The 15,130-nt window shown below is 37.0% G+C and overlaps 1 protein-coding gene across 1 annotated transcript in view; it reads left to right on the forward strand.

Annotated features, from left to right (window-relative positions):
- The window catches only part of LOC110023264 (protein MALE DISCOVERER 1-like), a gene marked incomplete at its 5' end in the record, with an annotated part of 29,402 nt that overhangs the window by 12,836 nt on the left and 1,436 nt on the right, over window positions 1-15,130 (forward strand). Inside the window, 6 exon segments of the mRNA XM_020722984.1 lie at window positions 2,600-2,661; window positions 2,977-3,381; window positions 4,000-4,190; window positions 4,298-4,430; window positions 8,136-8,290; window positions 8,603-8,797. Of these exon segments, the coding sequence (XP_020578643.1) occupies window positions 2,600-2,661; window positions 2,977-3,381; window positions 4,000-4,190; window positions 4,298-4,430; window positions 8,136-8,290; window positions 8,603-8,797 (1,141 nt within the window).

The raw sequence follows: 15,130 nt of genomic DNA on the forward strand, positions 1-15,130 counted from the left end.
ATAAATTTTGGAATGACTTAGAAGACTTAATACAAAAGATGCCTCTTGAAGAAAAAATTTTTATTGGAGGAGATTTAAATGGACATGTCGGGAGAGTGGGAGAAGATTTTAGAAATATTCATGGTGACTATGATTTTGGAGTGACTAATGAAAAAGGTAGAGTTATTTTAGATTTTGCTTTAGCGTATGATTTTTTTATTACTAATACTTTATTTAAGAAAAAAGATGAACATCTTATTACTTATAAGAATGAATCTAATAAAACACAAATTGATTATTTTCTTATGAGAAGAAGAGATCGTCGAAATTGTAAAGATTGTAAGGCCATTCCAAGTGAGGATTTAAGTACCCAACATCGTTTATTAGTTCTTGATTTTAAGATGAAGAGTTGTAAAATAAAGAATACTAGGACTCATCATCATAGAATTAGATGAGAGAACCTAAAAGACAAATTAATTAAAATTATTTTTATGAATAAAATTTAAGATTTCAAATTTTGGAATGTTCATGATGAACCAAATGCTATGTGGGAAAAAATAACAAACACTATTAAACAAGTAACAAAAGATGTACTTAGAGAATCAAAAGAAAAAAAATTCTTCAAATAAAAATAGTTAGTGGTGGAGTAATAATGTGCAAAAAAAGATAAAATATAAGAAGTTATGTTATAAAAATTTGTTTAAATGTAAAAACTTAGAAAACTGAGAAAAATATCAAACGACCCGCAAAGAGTTTAAAAAAACAATATGTAATGCTAAAAATTCTGTTTTTAATGATCTTTATAATAGATTAGATACCAAGGAGAGTGAAAAATCTATGTATAAACTAGCCAAAGAAAGAGAAAGAAAAATAAAGATTTAACTCAAGTATATTAAGGATGAAAATAAAAAAAATATTTTTCTTAGAAAAATATATTCAACATAGGTGGGTAAATTATTTTGATAAATTATTTAATGAAGTTTCTGAAAATACAACTGACCTTAGTGATCTTAATATTGTTAATAATAATAAAACATTTCTTTTTTATCGTCGCATTAGTAAAAAAAAGTTGAGGAGACTTTAAAGAAAATCAAGGATGGAAAGTCTGTAGGACCTGATGATATCCCAATTGAAGTATGGAAATGTTTAGGAAATTTGAGAGTTTCTTGGCTTACTAAACTCTTTAATATTATTTTAAAAACTAAAAAGATGCTTGAAGAGTGGAGGAAGAGTATTTTGGTCCCCATTTTTAAGAATAAAGGGGATGCACAAGAGTGTGCAATTTATAGAAAAATTAAGTTGACAGGTCTACTATGAAAGCTATACATTTATTGAGCTGTTTGATGGAGAAGTTCAGAGATAATAAGGAGAGTCTACATTTGATTTTTATTGATTTAGAAAAAGCTTATGATAAGGTCGCAATAGATATCCTTTGGAGAGTTCTTGAGAGGAAAGGTGTTGATATGACTTGTATTCAAGTCATTAAAGATATGTATACTAGAGCTGTTACTTGTGTTTGAACTGAAGGAGGATTGACCAAATATTTTCCTATTTCTGGTGGGTTACATCAGAGATCAGCTTTAAGCCCATATCTTTTTGCTCTAGTTATGGATTGTCTTACTAGACATTTACAGGAGGATGTACCTTGGTGTATGCTTTTTGCTGATGATATCCTTCTCGTGGATAAGATGAGAGAAAAAGCCTAGGAAAAACTTGAATTATGGAGACCTACATACTACATTGGAGCCTAAAGGCCTTCATTTGAGTAGAAATAAAACTGAATTCATGGAATGTGATTCTAGTAGTAGTAGCTCTTGTGACAGAAGTGTAACTTTGGGTGATCAAATTATTAAAAGATGTGAAAGATTTAGATATCTCGGGTCTGTTGTTCAAAACGATGGTGATATAGATGAGGATGTTAATAGTAAAATTCAAGTTGGTTGGTTGAAGTGGAGGAATGCTTCGAGCCTTTTCTGTGATAGAAAAGTACCGCTTAGACTGAAAGGAAAATTTTATAAGACGGTGGTGAGACCTGCAATGTTTTATGGCGCTGAATGTTGGCCTTTAAAAGAGAAGCATAATATTAAGTTAAGTGTTGCCGAGATGAGAATGATTAGTTGGATGAGTAGCTTTACACTTAGAGACAAAATGCGAAATGAATATATCCGTCATAGGGTTGGTGTAGCTCCTGTGACAAACAAAATTAGAGAAATTCGTCTTAGATATTTTGGTCACATTAAGCGCAGACAATCTGATGATCCGATTAGGAGAGTAGATGTTTCAGATTCGACTTATGTTAAGAAAGACAGAGGGAGACCTAGGAAGACTTGGGCTTATTGTATAAAAAGTAATGTTAATTTATTAGAACTAAATGAAAATATGACACTCATAGTGGGATTAAGGCTTTGTTTTTGTTGTCGTTGTTGTTGTTTGGCTGTAACACTTTCTTAAAAGCACTTCTTATTGAACATTATTTTATAGTTCTTTTAGACATTCATTTCTATTTGGATTTAAAAAGCTGCTTTTTATAAAACAAGCTGAACCGAACAAAGCCATAGTTGGTTTTAACTGCAGTCTTTATATTTCAGCATTTCTCAAAAAACATATTTTTTAAATGAAGGTCAAAGCTTAAAAACAAATATTTGCAGTGGCATGGGGACAAAATTGGAAGCAATTTCTGTAGTGAGTATGCTTTATGCTCATGAACAATACAATTTTTTTATCAAGGGCATTTACATACATACCACTCAATTCATATGTATTTACATATCTGATGCCAAAGCCTTACCTTTCACATTTCTACCACCCAGATCTTTTACAACGCATAAAAAATACCTCCATTATAACTTCTAAAAAAGTGAAATACATTTTTTCATGCATAGGTATATATAAAAGTTAAATTTTAGGTGCTAGATATATAAATACATAGGAATTTAGTGGTATGTATGTTAAACCTGCTTTTCTATAATAATAAGGCAAAATATTCTCTTACTACAGCAGCAACCTCATATATTTCACAACCGGTACATGATTTACATATCGTTCGACGCAATCTGCTTCAAGAATCAAAGAATCTCCCTTCTGCTCCTGCGAGCAGTGCCTCTCTACATGCTGTTTCTGTTCCATCTCATGGAAGTGGGTCATTTGCGGCGATACCATATTCAAAAGGAGCTAGTAGTAAAAAAGCTCCACCATTTGCTTATCCTTCCTCAGTTCCTGTTGAACCTGACACAATGGAGCAGGAAAACTGGAAAAAATGGATTTTTACAGTGATAATTCCAATAACTGTCTCTATTATTATTGTAATTATGGCATTCATTGGGGTTTATATAAGAAATGTGACTGTAATCTATGCTTGGAGGACTGGACTAAGTGGTCCGCTACGAAATGCTTTTATAACAGGTTTGGTGTCTGTTACTCTTTGTTCTTTTTGGTGCATTTTAGTGTTCTCTAGTTACTAGAACCCAAACAGTGATATTGCACTTTATCATTTGGGGCATTTAACTATATGCCGATTTCTATGTGTTTACATATCTGAACACCTAAACTTTGATTTTTACATTTATAGCACTCAACTTTTTAATATCACATCTAAAATATCACGAGTTAAGTGCCAAAATAGTCCCATTACTATTTATATAGTCATTTTTGTTCCCGAGTTTATAAAAGTGCCAAACTAGTCCCGATACTCTTTAAATTTGGGCAAAAATAATATAATCCTTTGTTAAGATTATTTTAGCCCATATTAAAAGTGCCGGGAGCTAAATTGACACTTTATAGACTTTAGGATTAAAATGACCCCCTTGCAAAAAATCAAGGGATTGTTTTGCTAATTCTCTGAAAATATCAATATTATTAATATTTTAAAAGTGAGATGCATATTTTCATGCATAGGTAAAGTGTTATAAATACAAAAATCAAAGTTTAGGTGTTAGATATCTAAATATATAGGAATTGTCTGGCATATATATAAATTGCCCAAAATTATAATATAACTCAGTTTATTTTGATTATTTTTAGGTGTACCGAAGTTAAACCGAGCAGAACTCGAAGCTGCTTGCGAGGATTTTAGCAACATCATCATCACTTATCCAAATTCGACTGTATTTAAAGGGATATTGTCAAGTGGAGTTGAAATAGCAGTGGTTTCTACAATAGCTACATCTAAATTTGATTGGTCTGAAAAATCAGATTCTCTATTCAGAAATAAGGTTTTGCATACTTGGTATTTTTGTAATATGTTTCCTTCTTCATTTCCATTCTATTATTGTTGACCTGAAGTGAAATTATTAAAATTTTTTGTATCTTTTAATTGTAGATAGACACAATCTCAAGAATAAACCACAAGAACTTCGTTAACCTTCTGGGTTACTGTCAGGAAGATGATCCTTTTATGAGGATGATGGTGTTTGAATATTCGTCTAACGGGACACTTTTTGAGCACCTTCATGGTTTGTTAGAAATCATATATTTGAGGAGGATTTACATAAATACCACACCGTTCTTATAATATATATATCCAAAACCTAAAATTTAATTTTTACATTTATAACACTCAAATATGTAACATATATATATATATATATTTAGAGAAAGAGAGAGAGAGAGAGATTTACATACATACCACACAATTCCTATGTATTTACATGTCTAACATCTAAACTTTAACTTTTACATTTATACCACTTGTTGATATCATTCTAGGGCTCCTAAGGTATTTGGGAAGCGGATTTCGTGGAGAGGTAGTTGTGGAGTAGCGAGGGGAGGTGTTCGTACGGGATTGCCGCAATATATGCTGTTAGACAATAGGTTAGATGTCGTTTGTAGCTGTTCTAGCTGAAATCAACAAGTTGGAATGCGAAATGACAATATACAAGTTGCGGAAGGTTCCATCGCATGTTCCTAAGCAAAATACAAATACAACACTTGCAAAAGGAAGATGATGCAACACTCCAAAGAGCATAAAACCAAAGAAAAGTCTCTCAATTCATAAAATCAATAAATTGAAAATACAAGCAGCCCGATACACATGTATAAAAATCCCATAGTAGAAAATGTCTTAGTTCGGAAATAGGAAAACAAAGAAATATAAAATAAGAAAATATAAAAATAAGCAGCCCTTAAAGTCCACTCTCTCTACTGAAGCTGCAAACGGGGCGAGAAGATTGCGTGGTGCTGAATTTGTGGAACAATGAAATCCCGTTGTTTTGGGATAGTGGGATACCAAACCGCTTGATGTCACCCACGTCATTCTCCTTGCCTATGAGTGGCTTATTCTTCTTCTTTAGAAGAACCTCCTGCAAAACATTGAAAGATATTTCTAAAGCCGTGGTTCACCACTCCTGTCTGTTCATATGTCTGTGGGTGCACTACTGAACTAAACTAAAATTGAACAACCTAATTACTCTAGCCTTTCAGAAATAACTCAAAATCTTCTCATATTTGACATATTAGACCTCCCTCAATAGTGACGACTTAGGAGTTTGACCATATGTTTGATAATCATGATTTATTTTATCAGGGATTGCCATGTGTCTGGTGTCGACTTCTTGAACTCATGACCCCCTTGGACAATCAATGTTAGTCACGTTGATGCTCCTCTTAATGCTTGCAAAAGGTACGGGGAGCATCAATATGAATGTCCATTATCTCAGACTCACTACCTTCTAGAACAATGAATGCTAATTTTGCTGGAGTTTCATTTGCTCAGCTTAAATTTCTAGCATCTCTCTCTTATCGGTTGCAAGCTAGTACATCTCTCCATTCTCTTTCTCTAGGTTTTCACTCTTTGCCTCTTCTACCGCGCTCTGCTTAGTGAAAGATCACTCTTATGTTTGGGAAATCAAACTTAATGTGTCCAAAATCATAGCACTTGAAGTACTTTTTGGCAAGGACAAATTTAGGAGTTTTAGTGATCTCCATTTTGTTTTCATTCTGAACTGATTTTTCCTCTAACAAGATAGGTTGGCATACTCCATTATATTTACTCCTGTTGTTTGATTCTGGGGTTGAACTATGTTTGAAGGGTGGTGTGGATCTGATAGTTTTTCTCCACCTTTAAAGCTCGGGTCTGAACATCTTGTAATATTCAATATCAATGCAATTGTATAATTTTATGAATAGACGGTCTCAATCCTCCCAGATATTGAGCTATATTGCTCTCCTCGGGCTCCACTAGCTCACACTTCAATATATGTTGCTCAAACTCAGATTTCTATCCTTTACTAAAAGATCTTGCTTCTGTGATTGGTGAAATCTCAAGAACATGCCCTAGCTATAATGTACTATGAGGTACTTATGCCGCATCTATTCATCTGGGACCTGATTGTGATTTTATTTTTTCCCCTCATGTTGGCGCAAGTGTTTCAATTTTTTTCACCACAAGGAAGCGTTCTTCTTAAGCTTGATGGCTGTTAGCTTTGCCCAATTCTATCGGGCAGAATGACTTTGTATTCAAGACCCGGTCCATTGCCTGGAGCCACTCAATGAATTTGTAGCGATCTATGTGAACTTCAAAATCTGATAAGTCACTTAAAAATTTTGGCATCTCCTTTGATATGCTATGCCAAATTGTTGAGATAATGTTCTTCTTCACTGGAAACTACATGGTGGAAGGAATTCACTTCCTTCTATTGATTTTATGAGTCACTGTTGTGACCGTGGGTGACCTTACTAGGTTGTCTCCCCTCGAGGCTGTAAACATCTATAGCAGTTGGAGAATTTCTTGATGCATATCTTCCATAGTGAACTTCTGAACACCTAATTGCAGGTTTTCTCTTTGGTAGCATGCATGATTTCGTGTTCTTCCTGTTGAAGTTTTGATGGAAAATAATGGTTTAGCTAGGTGGACAATGCGGGAAATTTTTTTTTTCGTGGGGGTTAAGAATTGTGATAAAGGCTTGTTGTTGTTGTTGTTTTTGTGGGGCTAGGAATTGTGATAAGAATTATTATAGTACGGTTGAGGAAAAAAAAGTTTGTGACTCAAATAATGTATGGTTTTTTTGTTTGGGAGAAAGGAATAGAAATCCTTAAAATTTTAGGCTCTGTCGTGCTCTTCTACTAGATAATTCTGTTATAGGGCTCGTAGAAGGTATTTGAGAAGTGGATTTCACGGGGAGGTGGTTGTGGAATCGCAAGGGGAGGCTAATACGTGTGATCGATGATATTTTTACGGGATTATAGGGATAAATCTTTTATTGGATAGCAGGTTTGATGTCGTCAGCGGCTTTCCTAGCTGAAATTAGGAAGTTGGAAGGCAAAACGGTGAGATACGAGTGGCGAGAATGTTCCACCACTTGTTCTTAAGCTAGGTACAAATACACCAATTGTAAAAAAAATAGGGTACAACACTTTGAATATCATAAACCACAGAAATTTATCTCAAATCATAAAGTCAACAAACTGAAAATTCGAACAACCCAATACACATGAGATCCTCATAATAGAAAATAACCTCATTCGGAAGTAGGAAAATAAAGAAATAAAAAATAAGAAAATAAAGAAATAAGAAATAAATAAATAGGAAATAAGGTCCTTCAGGACCCGTGGCAGCCCCAACAGGCATGCTCTCCCCTCCCTGCTAAGGCTGTGAATGGGGTGAGAAGATCGTGATTTGCTCAAACTGCAACAATGGAGTGCCCAATTCCACAGAACAGTGAAATCCCTCTTTTTTGGGATAGCTGAAAACCGAATCACGCTGCCTTGTGATAGCTCTCACATCACTTGTTTTTAAAAAGTGCGTTTAACTTTTTAAAGATTAGTTCTAGTTGGTATTTTTGATGTGATATGAAAGATTTTAATGCTGCAAATGTAGAAATCAAACTAAGTGTTAGATATGTAAATATATAGGAGTTGTTTGGTATGTATGCAAATACCCTATATATGTGTGCGTGCACATGCTTGATAGGAATGATTATAGTATGGTTGTAATTTATGTCCATTTTAGCACGTGCGCGTATGCCCGCGTGCATGTGTATATGTGTATGTATGTATGTGGATGTATTTATTTTACACTTCAGATGCTAGACATGTAAATACATAAGAATTATGTGGTATGCATGCAGATTGCTCTATATTTAAATCTGATGTTAGTTATTAATTCTATAAAAATGTCTTCTATAATCTACAAAAATAATTTTTTTCCCTCAATTTTTCAGTGAAAGAGTTTGAGCATCTAGATTGGAGCACTAGAATGAGAATTATAATGGGCATTGCTTACTGCCTTCAATATATGCATGATCTCAAGCCAGCAGTAGTACACCCTTTTTTGCAGTCAAGCTGTATTTTTATAACAGATGATTATGCTGCAAAGGTAAGTTAAATATTTGGGGCATTTCATATGCACCACTCCATTTTTATGTATTTACACATCAAACACCTAAACTTTGTTTTTTATATTTATACCACCCAAAATGTTTCATATCACATAAAAAATACCACCGTTTTAACTTTTAAAAAGTGGAATGCTCATTTTCATGCATGGATAAGGTGGTATGTATGTAAAACTTAAATTTTAGGTGTTAGATGTGTAAGTACATAGGAATTTAGTGGCATATTTATAAATCTTCCTATATATTTTTATTTTATGCTACAAACAAGTAATACTAATCTTCTTCTTGTGCAGATCGCAGACCTTGGAATCTTCAGTGAGCCGGTTGGAAAAGAAAACGACTTTTTAAATGAGAACAAAGACAATTTTGCGGCAGCGCCGACTTCTCATCCAGCGAGCAATGTTTACAGCTTCGGAATTCTGTTACTGGAAATCATTTCAGGAAGAATGCCAATCTCTGAAGATAATGGTCTCCCTATCTCAAACTGGGTATGAACATTGATGCTTTTATATTCTAGGCATTTACTTACATACCGCCTGAAAGTACATATCTAACACCTAAACTTTACTTTTTACATTTATACGACCAAAATCTTTCATATTAAAAAGAAAATTACACCTTTCATCTATAGGTAAGGTGGCTAGTATATACGAATTGAAGTTTGGGTGGATATTTAAATACATAAAAATTGAGTGGTATGTATGTAAAACCTTATAATCTCTTGTTTTCTTTCAAATTTCCAAATAAGCATTAAATTCAAATGAAGTATGTTGAGAATTGGACCTTATTTGATAAGAAGGGGAATATTGAAGAAGCCTAGGAGTTTATTTGTGCAGTACCCTATTTAAGCCTATGTTATTAATGTACAAAATAGATTTTTTTGAACAATTCCTTTTGGTATTAGCCTATTTAAGCCTATATCTCAACTCGCGAACTCACTGGAGAAGCCAACGACAAAGAGGGAGACCCTTAGCGATCGCGATACTGATGGCAGACGTGAGACGCTATTGCGCACATACACGAAGGATCAAATTCGCATGTGATTTGTGTGATCTAGACTTGGATCGTTGTGATTGAGGATTTTAGGAGACGAAAATAGTGCGGGAGATAAATGATTGGAGCTTCTGAGGAAGATAAATCCTGAAGTTCTAAAGGTTTTGATCGGGCTTATCTAGGGAGCTAGCGTCTCGACTAAAGCCACTCTTCAGCACTTGTTCTGACGCAAGTGAAACTAGATCTCCCTCCTGTGGATCTGGAACATGATGGATTGACCACATATGTAAGTTGGTCATTTTGGATTGAAACTGCTCTAGTAGGGAAGAGACTAGAGGGATATCCGTCGGGGGTCGAACAAAAAAAGTTACAGTGTTGAGAAGGATAAGTGGAGGACCACAATGCCTTAATTTACGCCCGGCTACTCAACTCGATGGTTTCATCAATTGCATTTTCAGTAGATGACATTTGAAAGGTGAGGGACATCTGAGCAAAGCTGAAGTGGAATTGTTTTAGAACTAAGAACCACATGAGGGTGTTTTAGATTCAATGTGAGATAGAGACAATGGTTCAGAGTAATAAATTCAGGAGTACTCTATAGAGCTGTAGCAGCTGTGGGCAGATATTGATTATTTCTCACCGATGTAGAGTTGTGGCAATTTGGAGTGCAAGAAAGAGAAGATATTTGCACAGATGAGAACTATGTAGTTTCTGGCCCATCTGAACCCGGCCTTTGATCAGAGAAGATCCGTCCTCCTAGCTCAGACAATTATCCCTTCACTGGATGGGGCCATTGTTGCGATGATACACGAGAAGAGTCGTATGAAGCTACACTCTGAGTCGAGTGGACTTTCGGGTATGCGATCAACTTTGGCTATCTCGAGCTCAATTATGATAGATGTATAAAGGGAGGCTCGCAAGTGCTACAACTGTGACGAATTTGGACATCTGAGCAAGACCTATCTTAGGTCATCTAAGGAGAGAGAGACGGGTAGATGTGAACATGGTGGAGGTCGTGGTCGTGGCCGTGATGGTCGAAAAGGTGGAACATGCGACTACCAGGTAAATCTAATAGTAACAAAGGAGGGATATACTCATGTGATTTTTACTAATGAGGATCGTGAGTGTCTGAAGTTGAAGAGGAAACATAAAGCAGCAGGAGATGGGGTTGAGGATGCTTCCAACCAATCGTCATCAAAGGAGAACATTATCACTTATATTCATTCTCACAAAGATACTTGTAATATACATGCTCTTGCTTCTATTTCCACTACAGGATCATTAGAATGGATGTTAGATTCTGATGCATTTCGACATGTGATAGGTACTGTTGTAGAGTTTTCTTCCTATACTTTCCTAGCAATAACAAAAAGCATCCAGACTATTGATGGTACAACACAACCTGCAGTTGGTAAGAGTACAATGAGGGGTACCAATTATATGACTATGTTGCTTATTTTCTAGGTAAACCTTTTATCCATTAGTGTCATCATTCTTCGAATAAAATATGTTGTTTATTTTGATATTTTTAAGTTAATCTTCTAAGAGAAAGAGACGGGTTGGACACTTGGGATTGTAATGTGGTATAGCGGACTTTGGTACTTGAACTGGGAGGGCATTGACTCAAATTTGACATCTATGGTAGAGAGTGATGGAGTTGAAGAATTTGGGAGGAGTGTGGAGGATGTATTGCTACTATATCACAGATGTATGAGACACTCTTGTTTTAATTTATTGAGTTGATTATATCATTCTCAATATGAAAAGACAAATAAATTAAGTCTGGTTTGTGATACTTCTAAGTTTGGCAAGTTTATTAGAAGACCTTATATCAGTTTTGGGATAGGAGTTCTGATATTTTTAACTTTATTTATTCAGATGTTTGAGGACATTTTTCTCGATATTTTGTGTCCTTTATTGATTGTTTTTTTCGTTTTACTTGGTTATATTTGATGAAAAATAATGATGATGTGTTTGCTTGCTTTAAAGACCTTCACAAGGTAATCCAGACCCAATATAGTGCAGTAGCGAAGGTATTGAGCTATGATGATGGGACAAGGTATACCAACAAAGCATTTGGGAAATACTTGTCAGCCCAAGAGATACAACATCAACCACATGTCGATACACACCTACATAAAATGGAGTGGTAGAGAGGAATAATAGACGTCTTTTAAAGGTTGCGTGAAGCATAATTATCGCAATGAATGTCCCAAAATAATCTATGGGGGCAAACAGTTTTGACAACTGCTCAATTGATCAATATGATGTCAACAAGTACGTTTGATTGAAAGTTTTCTTATCAGATGTTGAATAAAGATAATAGCGGGATCATCCTATTGAAGCTGTTTGGATGTGTATGATTTGTGAAGAATAACAGGTCATCAGTAGGGAAACTGGAACCGAGAGATGTGAAATGTATGTTCATAGGTAGGTTATTATGTTACCTAGAAGGGGTATGTTAGCTGAAGCCCAATAGAGAAGAGACTGTTTGTGAGCATGAATGTGTCATTTAGAGAATTTGAATCGTACTAGACCCAGGAGGTGACCTCACCCTCTTGTGACTCACCATATATTGAAGATATGAGGCAAAGGAGGGTGAGTGGTAATTGTGAGAGAGTGGTATGCGTGAGAGCAATGCGTTGTTCTGTGATCTGGGGTGAATCAATTGGAAAACCAAAAATGAGGATGGTGAACACAGAAGTGGTAGGATTCAGACTGAAGTGAGCTAAGGGTGTATATACGGAAAAAGAAGCAAAATGAGGGAACGATGTCTGCAATACCATTTGTGTCAACTAGTCCCTTGCCTCGGTCTTCTCCGACTCTTGAGACGCCTACACCCTCCACATTCGACTCAGAATACTCAGGTGATATGATTCTTCCTTCTCTTAGCCCCCTAACTTTATGGACTTCTTGCAGCATTGCGGGACATCCTCCAGATTGTTTTGGGTGGGAACATGACATTGCTAACTTTGTTTCATATTCTAACATATAACCTTTACATGAAATATTCATTGCATCTTTGGATACTTTCTCTATACCCAAGTGTTGGCAAACTGCTAAGAAGGATCCCAAGTGGAAAGCGACTATGCATGAAGAGCTTAGGACTTTCCATAAAAACCAAATATGGGAGATAATGCCACTACAAGTGGGGAAAAACAGTTGGGTATAAGTGGATTTTCATTGTGAAGCAAACTCCAGAATGGAAGGTGGAGCGGTACAAAACACGATTGGTAAGAAAAAAACAACAAAAACACACAAAACAATCTTTTATTGACATAGAGATAGAGTTACAACACGACATAAGTGGAAAATGACAACATAAAAAAATAAAACGACACAAGAAAATACCTCTCAAGTGTATTTCTAGGGTGGTGGAGGCCGGTTAGGTGGATCAAGATGGCTAGAGAAGGTAGCGGAAACAAAGGCGAGGTGAGAAACTGCAGGAATAGCTAGAGGGTTGGTTGTCTTGTGCAGCGACAACAAGAAATTGGGGCATAAATGACAGTAACGACAAAGATTTGTTGTTCCGAGGCGGGGGCAACAAGGACTGGTGGGTCGGAAGCTATTTTAGCAAAGATGCGGGCGGTTGGGGGTGGCGAGAAGGTGTTGGCAGTGTAGCCACTGGTGATGCTATCAGTTGGTCGTTACTAAGACCATCCAATGAAATTTTAGATTCTGACATCTTTTGGTCCGCGTGATCTTTTTGTCTCAACAAAAGGTTCATCTTCTAGGAGGGCAGAAACCACAATCTCATAAAAAGTCGCATGTTCCTTTTGATCACATGGAGGAAAGACATTGGACGTATCTACGAACAAGAGAGTTCCACAGGGGAAGACGTCATCGTATGAAAATTCTAGTTGGAACTGCTCTTCAGTGCCTGCGGTGTCTTTACCCAACTTTTGTATGACGCCCTGCTCGGTGAAGTAGATCACTCCCCTAGTTGTGCATTATGCTTCAACATGTCCAAACCGGTGGCACTTACAATATTTTATAGCTGTGACAAGCTTGCGGATTGGTTTCGTTGGATACTAGCAATGGGGATAGCTTGGCGGTGCAATGTCTATCCACTTTGGAAGCTAGAGTCTTCAATTTTTGACGATAGTAAGTTGTAGTAACTGGCGCTGTGTTTCCTTCTTCATCATCATATTTTCTTGTTCTTTCCTTCGACCTTCCGGATCACAGCCGAAGGTAACCTCCCATTGGATGTCATCTTCCATGTCCGTAATCTTCCGTTGAAATCAGCGAATCTCTTGCCATATTTCTTCTCGGGAAGGCCCAGACATATATCTTGCTGGTGACATAGCTAGGGTTTAGGAATAGGAAAGAAAATTTTGGTGGGGTTAGGGTTTGGGTTGTGGAGAGGATAGTTGGTGGTGGGAAAGTTTTTGGTTGATGGCGGATGTTAGGAACCCTAGGATAGGACTAAGGTTGACTAACTCTAATACTAAATGATACTGGAAGAGAAAACCCTAACCATAAAAGAAACACTAATATTATTATTGAAATTGAAATCGATTACAACGACTCTTCAAAACATGAAATAAATGACAAACAAACACAAAGACACAAGACAATACTTTGAAAGTGTATCCCAAGGGTGGTGGAGGTTGCCCAGTGGATCCGAAGACTTGTGACAGTAAGGGTGAATGCGGGAGAGAAGCCGACCGGGGTTGGAAGGTGAACTGGACAAGGGAGGCAACAGGTTAAGGTGGCGGGAATGTTTGTTGGGCAGCTGGGGGGTAGGTTGGAAGGTGGGGTAGCAAGTTGGGAAGGGACAGTAGCGGGGAAGGCTCTTTAGCAATTTCGGAGGGTGGAGAACAAGCGGGGAAGGTCTGGAAGCTATGGGAAAGGCTTGGACAGCATAGCAGACTGCTGGAAGTGGACTGACTGAGTGCTGGGAGGAATTTTGGGAAGGTGGACAGCAAGATTGGGCTATTCAGAAGGACGGCTGAGTGTGGGATGGAGTATTGGATCTGTGGCCTTAATGGGAGAAGTTTGACAGCAGGTTGGAGGGAGAAAGGAGCCGGGCTGCAGATGGTTGGGTGTGGGGAGGATGGTGGATAGCGGCCTGCAAAGGTCTAGGGGGGTGTCTAGGAGTTGTCGGGGATGTTGGAGTTAGGTAGCAGTAGTGGGAAGAGGAAGGCTGACCCAGAGAATGCCTGGAAGGGGTATTGTGGCTGCTGGGAAGAGTCAGAGGGACTACTGGATGTGCAAAAGATGAAGAACAACAGTAGGGAGGTCGGCCAGGAGGCTACTAGGAGCTGTTGAAGGCAGGACAGAAGCAGGCGGTTACTGGGAAAGAGGCGTGGTGGCTTGTTGTAGTGCTAGGTAACGGGTGGACAACAACAGGAGGTGTGTGAGGATAGATAAATATCTTGGCGGAGTCGAGTTACAACCAGAGCATCACCCTGACCCTTGGAGACGATCACCACATCAAACAAGGGACAATCGGAGCACTACTTTGACGTCGGATACAACATTCGAAGGGGAAAATATCAAGGCTAAAACCTAAATTCAGAGTTAAAAAACAAGGCCCGTAACTCTAGGCGCATCATCCCATATTTATAAAGAGGCTAGACTTGTTTTAAGTAATGAAAATAAAGAAGGAGAATAAAATATAAGGTTTTTAAATTTTAGGAAATGATTTAAAATAGGAAAGGATTTAAAATAAGAATGGAGAATAAAATATAATCATGATTTCAGATTTTAGGAAGATTTAAAATAGGAAAGTGCTTAGGAAGGAAAGTTTGACGGGGAGCGAAAAAAAGGTCAGGAAGGAAGGAGGAGAAAGAAAATGAAAGGGTAAAAGAAGGAAAAAGGGAAAG

Source organism: Phalaenopsis equestris, unplaced genomic scaffold, assembly GCF_001263595.1.
Source record: "Phalaenopsis equestris unplaced genomic scaffold, ASM126359v1 Scaffold000001, whole genome shotgun sequence".
Classification (NCBI taxonomy): Eukaryota; Viridiplantae; Streptophyta; class Magnoliopsida; order Asparagales; family Orchidaceae; genus Phalaenopsis; species Phalaenopsis equestris.